The 10171-nt window shown below is 33.7% G+C and overlaps 1 protein-coding gene across 1 annotated transcript in view; it reads left to right on the top strand.

Moving 5' to 3' along the window:
- Nucleotides 1–9965, top strand: part of LOC144432898 (uncharacterized) — a 39363-nt gene extending 29398 nt beyond the window's left edge. Inside the window, exons 4-12 of the mRNA XM_078121201.1 lie at nt 2032–2197; nt 3320–3436; nt 4165–4288; nt 5154–5246; nt 5898–6121; nt 6563–6673; nt 7302–7358; nt 8868–8977; nt 9712–9965. Of these exons, the coding sequence (XP_077977327.1) occupies nt 2032–2197; nt 3320–3436; nt 4165–4288; nt 5154–5246; nt 5898–6121; nt 6563–6673; nt 7302–7358; nt 8868–8977; nt 9712–9834 (1125 nt within the window). The 3' untranslated portion in view covers nt 9835–9965. The remainder of the gene's footprint in view (nt 1–2031; nt 2198–3319; nt 3437–4164; nt 4289–5153; nt 5247–5897; nt 6122–6562; nt 6674–7301; nt 7359–8867; nt 8978–9711) is intronic.
- Nucleotides 9966–10171: the final 206 nt, after the last annotated feature.

Raw genomic sequence — 10171 nt, 5'->3', positions numbered from 1 at the left:
ATCTTACACTGTATCCTATGAATGCAATCTTGAAATTTTACATAAACTTATACTTAATTTGGTGTGATCATCAGGTACAATATTGTGTCTTGCAAAGGTTTTTGATGTATAGGTGGTTTTTAACTATAATGAGTCACGTGCATAACTAATTCTTAAATTTGGTGTATCATTCATTATCACAAAGCATTGGTGTGTTATGAATGATAATGATGTATCTTAATTTAGTAATTTGCATGAGTAATGGTATTTTGTAATTAGACAATATCTGAAAGGTGCACTATCTGTAACTGGTGAATTATTTCTAGTGATGAGACAACCAACAATTCATTCACCGAAAATTCATAAGATATCATATTAAACATTCTACATGTTAGTTTGGGAAATTTGAATATGGTGTGGAGTGCCTATTAGTAAGTGCCCTGACATGTACCATAGTTTTTTTTTGTTTAAATGTTTTATTTTAAGAGAAACTAATTACAGAAACATATGTGCAAAAATGATAATTGACACCATTTGGGACATCCAAAACAATTGAATAAAAAGTTACAGTGCAGAGGTAGGAAACAAAATACACTCAATCTTCAAAGTTGTCCTTTTAATTTTTATTTTTTTTTGGAAAACAGTCTTTTTTCTTGGTGATATGACATTCAATCATTACATGTAGTCTTAAAGCAGAAGGAAACAAGTACCCGGGGTAAACCTATCTTGATCAATTGAGTATCACCCTTCTTACTTACAGATCTGAGAAATTTCTAATCAAACCCCCAGGTTTGAATCTAGACTTTAGTGGTAAAAGAGGTACATGAGGTAACAGCTTGGCCACCTACAATCCATATGATGTATACCAATGAAGAGATATACATGTATGGGCACTTGAAATGTAATCCAACTTTGAGGATATTACATATATGTACATTATTATGATGTACATGTACATGTATCTTACTAATCTGCATAATTCATAATTTTTATCAATTAAGGTATATATTGCTCATTATTAAACATATACTTATTTGATAAAAATCAATAATTATGCAAATGAATAAGTTACATTGTACATTTTTTATATTGAATGTATTCATGAGAGTATGATCCACATGACTTATAGATGTATAAATTATGCAAATTAGTAAAGATATGTTTAAAACCTCACTTCAGATTATGATTAAAATCCAGGAGTGTAAATGGTTGTTTGGCAGAGATATAGAAAAAAAATTGGTCCTGAACATTAAAAGAATTATCACTTATTGTAATCCTTAATTGTGTGATCATGACCTGGGATTAAAAAGTAGCTTATTATTTATTATGAGAGATAGTTTTAGCTCATATCAAAAGAAAGTCTGTCTTTATTACTTCACAATTCAATACAGTAACAGGTGCAATTTTGTGTATGGACAAAGCCTGTAGAAAAAATTAACTTATGTTTGTTGTCCATACAGTAGGTTTTCAGTTTACATTCTTGTTTTAGCTGCATTTCTTTATGCCTATAAGGCAACTCAGAAAAGTATGTTTCACTGACGCTGCCTCATGTGACCTCTTTGAAATAGAGCACTATAAAATTAGCAAATCTGACTGAAAAGAGGTCTTTGGTACACTTGAGAGATAAATTATAACACATTTTATGTTTTTGTGCCCCATTAATTACCATATTATTGTCCAGGGATTACTTGTTAGAAGCTGTGAAAACAAAGCTGTGACCACAATAAAGAAGTATTATAGTTTTATATGGCCATATAAGTGGGTCAAAATAGTATAATATAAGGCCAACTTATTCTCAGTACCTACAAAAACATTTTACCTCATGCTAGAGGTAAAAATAGAATGAGAAGGTCGACTTATTCTCATGAGCACCTACATGGGCAGTAGTAATGTATGTGAAGTGTGTGGAGTGGAAGTTATGGTGTTGACCAAGAAAACAAATAGTTGTTATTTTTATGATGCACTTTAAGGCATTAATATTGTATTGCAAATACTGAAAATTGTTTAGTGTTTCATTTATAGAATAATTGGTTTAATTCTTTTTTTTTACAGGACTTTAATTTTCTAAACCATGGAGCATTTGGTGTTGCATTAAAGGAAGCTGTAGATGCAACCCAGAAATGGCAATACTATATAGAGAGACAACCGGTTAGATTTATGGACAGAGAAATATTACCTTTATTGGTATACATCACACGAAGACTTGCAAAGTTTGTAGGCAAGGCAACTTGAATTTAATTAGTATAATTAGAGTAAACCTAAAACCTAATAAAGTTAAGAGCAGTGTTGAAGTTTAGTGTGTTCTATCCTATGTTTAGAATGGTTTCTTCTGGTTTGAAAACAAGGTTGTACCATTTTCAGATTTGTAGGAGTTGCCAGATCAGGTGCCATGTGAAAGTCATGTGAAAATAAAACTGTGGCCATAATAAAGAAATGAATGTTCATGATTATTAATGGGACTTTGGCTCTGAAAGGATCTAAAATTCTCAGTTACTGCAATACCATTACCTAATGCAATTCAGGTGCCATTGGAAAACATGCATGGAATCGATGTACAGCGGTTGAAATAACTCCATCGGGCAATATTGCCAGGCAATAGGCACCTGAATGGCACCTGATGTCTTGTAAGTTGTAGGGTTATAATTGTCATCTCTTATGTATATATAAAAATTCTTGCAGATTTTCAAAGGCCCAGTTTAAATGAGGATTATTTTTTAGTTGATGAAAACAGCTATCAAGCAGACCTATAGGAAAAGTTGGTCCAGCGCAAAATATTGTTTCATGTAGTCCTTATGGCTCCACTGATAAGATAACCTCTTGAACTCCGTTCATCACCCACTGTTGATAAATTCAAGAAGGATATCGTCCATTCACAAGAGTTTTCTGACTTTCACAGAGATCTACTATTGTTCCTGTTCGTGAGTGCCATAGAAATTTTACATCATATTGCATTTTGGTACTATACAAATTCTTTTGATTGATTGATTGATTGATTGATTGATTGATTGACAACACTATTGTGGAAGAACCTGGGATTGAATCTCTGCCTTTAATGGCCCATTTGGATTAGGATAAAAATGTTGGTGTGAAAAACAGGTGTCTAAAATTGCTATAGGAAAAGCCACACAATGGCTCGAAGCAAACGAGTAGTTCTTATAATGTTATATCTCCAGAGCCAATTGCTTGATCTGTTTTATATTGTTTGCTTCCTTCAATTACATTCACTCTAGTCTAGACAGGTTCAAATTTTGCTTACCTTTTCCTTACCTATGTTTAATGTATATTATTTTAGTCATGTTTGTCTTTTATGAATGTTTTTTTTTGTTTTGTTTACCTCTAGGTTGTGACACCACAGATCTCGTACTTGTCCAAAATGCTACAACAGCTACAAACTCAGTCATTAAAAGTATCAAGTTCAAGCCGGATGATGTCATCTATTGTCTCAATGTTACATATGGTAAAAAAACACTCATTTCTTGTCTAGGAGTGCCAATGATAAATTGGCCCTCACCGGAGTTTTTGGGAGACAGTAGTTAAAGAGTGCACCATTATAAATATAGATTACCAATGATGGTAAACAGTTTTCCAGTCGATGTATACTACTGTAAACATGTTTATTTTTGTATGTAAAATAGTGGCAGAAGGACTTATCGGCACACTTGAATTTGGTTGATAGTACAAAGGGAAATACATTCTATTTGTAAATATCTTATCTTGCCAGCCAACTATATATTAAGTGAAATGTTTCAGGACATCTTTTAAAACAGCTGTATATACAAATATGACAACTCATAAGTATATTTATATGAAACTGATGACCATGAGAAAAGCTTTTGCAGATATTCAGTTAATATAAATCCAGTGCCAAAAGACATGTAACTACAGTTTATGACGTATCGTAAGAAACATACCCACTTTTATCATGTTCTTGCATCATAGTGTACTGTATGCTTAGATCTTTTCATACACCACTAACCTAAGTGGGTTCTGTCCATACACCACTAACCTAAGTGGGTTCTGTCCATACACCACTAACCTAAGTGGGTTCTGTCCATACACCACTAACCTAAGTGGGTTCTGTCCATACACCACTAACCTAAGTGGGTTCTGTCCATACACCACTGACCTAAGTGGGTTCTGTCCATACACCACTAACCTATTAAAGTTGGTACATTTTCTCACCAGGTGCCGTCAAGAAATTACTCAAGTTCATGAGTGAAGAGACTGGTGCTATAATCCAGGAAGAAAACTTAGAATTTCCTATCACTGGAAAAGATGACATCATTAATAAAGTAAAGGAGACGTTAAGGTTAGGACTGACATTGTGTGTGTGTTTGTTGTGGTGATGGCCATATGATGTTCTCTTAGCCCGGAGATTAAAATTGCTATTAGGCTTGGCAATGTCATTTGGTGAACAAAGCTTGAAGCTGTTGGTTCAGAAATGTGTTGTGAATTTTAAATTACTACAAAATTGTTAATAATCGATGCTTAGATGTAACCAAATGACACAATTCTATCCCCATGGAGATGACTGGAAATGTGTCATTCGAATGGGATAGTTTTTCATGAAAAATCACAAAACATGGTCCACTTTCTTTTCTAAAAATTTCCTAAACATGAGATCAATAAAGTCATATATTTATTCCATACCGTAGCTCTGTCTGTAATCCTTTAGCAACTTACAATTGCCTTCAAGCAGTTGTGCAAATGGTATCAGCCATCTAGATTGGCATTTGTGAAGAAATGGTCAATTATTATAAAACTACCATATGTATTGACTTGAATAGCGCCATCAATGGGCATAAGAGACTTATTCATGTTCATATGTATGATATAGATTTGCCCAAAAACATCCTATGAAATAGATTGAGGTTTGGAATCTGAAATTTATTTGAAGTATCCCCTCAGGAATAAGTTTTGGTTTGGGATGGAGGGTTGAGTACATGGTCATATTCAATGTCATGCATGTCATGTACACGTGTTGTGAAATACCATTGTACGTAATTCACAACCCTTGTGATTGCCAAAGCTGATGACTGTATTCATAAATGACATCAATGTGATAAACTTAGAGGGTCTACTATTGTCTCTCTCTCAAGTTACACACAATTATAGAATATTAATATTTTCGTAAATTGTCATAGCATATTTTCAGTGTAATTTCCTTCTTTCAGGCCAGGATGTCGATTAGCTGTATTTGACCATATACCAAGTAACACACCATTTATTATGCCTATCAAGGAGTTAATTGACCTCTGCCATAGCAGGTATATTAGATATTTTATTGTTTCTTTTTTTAAATGGACTGTGAGGGCAGAGCCTCAGTTTGTAACTATCATACATAGGTACATGTAGTTGGTAGATGGGTAGTTTTCACTTCGTTGCAAGTACTGTGTACAATAAAAACATGTAGCATTGCCTATTTCAAAACATGTTTTACTTTTTGTAACGTATATACTGTGACAGAACAATATCTGCATTGAATTCACACACGCGCGCATGCATGCACACACATAAAAACACATGCACACACACGCACGCACGCACGCACGCACACATCATTTGTCATTTGCTCATTGTTTAGTCTATATTTGGCACTTGCCCACTTTATTAGCATTCTAATGCCTTCTCACAAAACAGCAATTACAGTCAATTATAATATTTTGTTCAGAGGAAATTCATGATGTGATGATGATCATCCTATGAAAATAAAAGCCTTTTAATTTGTCAAAATATCTGAGACAGTTGTCACTAGGACATCATATAATGTTGTTTTTACCTACATTATATTATATGTACTTTATATGGTTAGTCAGAAATAAATCAACTTAGAACTGAAAACACATTTAATCAATTTCTTTATTTGCCATTGCCTGATGAAGTTTAATTTTTCCCATTTTACATCTATTTATCATTAGAGGTGTTCCTGTACTCATTGATGGAGCACACTCCCTCGGTGCACTGCCACTTAATATAAGAGACCTTAATCCCGACTATTATGTGGGGAATTGTCACAAGTGGTTTTGCTGCCCCAAAGGCTGTGGTTACCTGTATGTCAAGAAAGAACTACAGAAGACAACACGTCCGATGATAGTGTCTCATGGATTTGGTAGCGGGTTCAGTTCTGAATATATGTGGTCTGGTATGTACACTGCAAATCTTTTATTTTCACTATATGCTGTTTTCTAAGGACCCCCGGTAGTACTTTCCTATACTTTGCTCAAAGCGCTTTATCTCTGACTCAGCTATTAGCTATGCCTAAGCTGTGCACGAGCTGTGCTAGAGCTGTGCCAAAGCCCTTCATACTTTTAACTGCCTGTGGAGCATATACTCCATTGTAGCTTCTGTAAATACATAGGATTAAAGCATGTGCATTGCGGCTTATAACACTACCAGGTCCCCATTTACACAACTGGGTTGACTGGGGCACAATTGTGTTTGAATGCTTGTCCATGCATTTTAACTATTTGAAAAGAAATCAGCAGCAATTGAACTGAACCAGTAACTTTAAAGCTGAACACTCTTAACTCTTCAATTTAATGATTGAATTATGTTTCCTCTCACTTCCCATATCTCATTTCAGGGTTACAGGATTATACATCATTCCTCTCACTTCACACAGTTCTAGATTTCTGGGACACTGTGGGACCAGACAAAATCAGAAAATACATATATACACTTGCTAAACAAGCAGGTAGGAAGTATTTGATTTTATGAAACTCTCATCTCCAGTTAGAAAACTTTATTAGCAATTCTTGATATCATTTTTGTTGTCTGTTAATGCCTCAGAAATAAAATACTTAGACTTTTGCTGTTTAAGTGTAATAGTTCAAGAAAAATAAAATTAAAAAAAACAGGGGTTACTAAACAGAGGTCAAAATGGTGTTGGGGGTCACTAAACAGAGGTCAAAATGGTGCCAGGGGTCACTAAACAGGTCAAAATGGTGTCAGGGGTCACTAAACAGAGGTCAAAATGGTGTCAAATTGAGTCATTTCATATCCAAGATGGCCACCGAATGCTATGGGGAAAATAGATTGAAAGATTGATGTTCATTTCCTTGTAACCAAGGCAGTGAATCCAAAAACTTATTTTATTATTTCAAAAGGACCAGGAATAAACATTAATAAGGCAAAGTTTTAAGGGAATTTTAGAAATTTGATTATCAGATAAATTGGGCCTTTGAGGCACATTCTTAATTACTGTTATCACATTTTATATTGAGTAAGCATTATGTCAGTTGTACAAATATTAAGCATCTTTTTCATCTCTTCAGTTTGTGATTTCTTCCTTCATAACTAGTAACTTTGACTTTCTTCAACAGCTGATCTTTTGGTTGAGAAATGGCAAACAAGACTTTTAGCTCCTCAAGATATGTTTGGTAAGATGCCAGGTTTATGATATTATTTATTTAATTGTTAGGAACAATTTAGTAGATGTTACGAAAAGGTCTGCATATCAATTAGCGAGAGCATGTTAAACAGTAAAGATACATGTAGTGGGAAAATGTGGAGTCCTACCAGCCAAGAAAACTGTATACTTTCATGATGATATCATTAATTCCCTTTTGAGATAGGTTTATCAGGGATGTAGTTAATTTTAGCCTGTAAAATCTGAAAAGAAGCCGGAAATATAACTATGGTGCGGTATGAACAAGACTCATAAGTATGCCCAATCATAGAAATATACTGGTTGAAACAAAGACATTTTTTTTACAAAAAACTGCAAAAGTAGCTAGCAATATACTTCTGAGTAGCCAATTGTTTTTTCCACTTTCCAGCCTTTATCTACAATCCCTGTTATAAGCTATTACTTAGGTATTACATACGCATTCACCAGTTACAAATTCAGGTCAGATTGACTGACCACCAAACAAGAACTATATACATAATCTGAAAGAGTTACAGGAACTGTATTTTATTGCATCACATGGTTTACCCATAAAACATATGAGTCAACAATAATGGCAGTAAATAGATGATGTGCAGTGAGTTTATGTTGCAGTAAATAGATGATGTGCAGTGAGTTTATGTTGCAGTAAATAGATGATGTGCAGTGACTTTATGTTGTAGTAAATAGATGATGTGCAGTGACTTTATGTTGTAGTAAATAGATGATGTGCAGTGACTGTTGTAGTAAATAGATGATGTGCAGTGACTTTATGTTGTAGTAAATAGATGATGTGCAGTGAGTTTATGTTGTAGTAAATAGATGATGTGCAGTGAGTTTATGTTGCAGTAAATAGATGATGTGCAGTGAGTTTATGTTGCAGTAAATAGATGATGTGCAGTGACTGTTGTAGTAAATAGATGATGTGCAGTGACTTTATGTTGTAGTAAATAGATGATGTGCAGTGACTTTATGTTGTAGTAAATAGATGATGTGCAGTGAGTTTATGTTGCAGTAAATAGATGATGTGCAGTGAGTTTATGTTGCAGTAAATAGATGATGTGCAGTGAGTTTATGTTGTAGTAAATAGATGATGTGCAGTGAGTTTATGTTGTAGTAAATAGATGATGTGCAGTGAGTTTATGTTGCAGTAAATAGATGATGTGCAGTGAGTTTATGTTGCAGTAAATAGATGATGTGCAGTGAGTTTATGTTGTAGTAAATAGATGATGTGCAGTGAGTTTATGTTGTAGTAAATAGATGATGTGCAGTGAGTTTATGTTGTAGTGCAAATTAGATGAATTCTCTATCATATGGCAATTAGTATACCAAAACAATATGGTAACTTGGTGTATGAACTTTTTATCAGTAAGACAGTGTAATAAATGCTGTCTGAGATGTAGAAATACCCTGTCTCTATTTAAAATGTAATGGCTAGAACATGTTCAACTATTTGCGTACTAAACATAGTTTGGTTGATGGTTTCTGCATTACATTTCAGGTTCAATGGTTTTAGTTCAACTACCATCAACTCTACATAAAGGCAAGACATGTGATTACAACTTGGCTGAAAGTATACAGAATCAACTATTTCACTGCTTTGATACTGAGGTATAGATTCTCATTTATATTATTATTGATAGTGTGATCTTTGCTTTCTTTTATGGCTGAGGTACAGTTTAGAACCCAGCATAAAAATAAAATATCTTTCTAAGACAGTGATGTAGGGAAAGTATACAGCTCCTGGTAGAGGGTATAAATGTTATCACAGTAAGAGTCATAATCTAGATTTTACGAATCAAAAGTTCTTAAAAAAGCCCACAGAAGTGTCAAAATTAACAGTGAAAAGATTCAAACAATTTTTGTACTCAATTACGACTAACAATCCAGACTTTTACCAGGGCAAACCAGATTGAATGAGTTTAAACCAAAATATGTGTTTCATACCCTGGTTTTTCTACATTTGTACATCAAGGCAACTCACATCAATGTCACTGGCTCTGCAGTGCTTGTAATGTGAGTCAAAATGATCTAAATTGCCATTTTTAAAATGATTTTCATAAATTATGCTTGAGGAGGTATAATTATATTATTCCCCAAGGTTCATCTTCATTCAGCCAAAAAAATATTTGTGACATAAGGGTTTTGTCACTACTCGTCTATCAAATCATGGATACAAAGTTTACTAAACATTCTTTAACTGGTCACCTGTATTTTCCTTGGCAGATATTTGGGAATAATATCTTGATATACACATGGTTAATATTAACATCACAGTTTTATTATTATATTCTACCTTGTGACAAATATTCATAAACAATTTTTTGTTCATACCTTTACAATAGGTACCAATCAAAGCTGTACAGGGTGAATTGTATGTCAGGATATCGGTGCATATCTACAATGAATTGAGTGAATATCAACAACTAACTGATGCTGTACTATCTATAGCAAAGGAAACACAATGATTAGGCTCACAAAGTATGATAACATCAGAGTAAAAATATTCACTGAGTGAATATCATTACAAAATCTTTTAGATCCTGGATACTACATTGTATATGTTTCAGATATTACAACGGAACTAAATGTATTGGTTGAAGGAGAAATAAACCAGTCTATGAGACTTTTTCACAATAACATATCTTCTGAGATTCATCTTTATGTTATACTTCTTATAATGCTTAAAACCCTCTCTTGCTTCATTTGATGTGTAAATAAAAATATCCCCTGCTAGAAAAAGCTGGCATTAAGAATTTGAAATGGTTTTATGTTTATAACATAGATTATTATTAAGGTAAGAGA

This window comes from Glandiceps talaboti, chromosome 3 (assembly GCF_964340395.1).
Source record: "Glandiceps talaboti chromosome 3, keGlaTala1.1, whole genome shotgun sequence".
Taxonomy (NCBI): Eukaryota; Metazoa; Hemichordata; class Enteropneusta; family Spengelidae; genus Glandiceps; species Glandiceps talaboti.
This window is presented reverse-complemented; position numbering and strand designations above follow the sequence as displayed.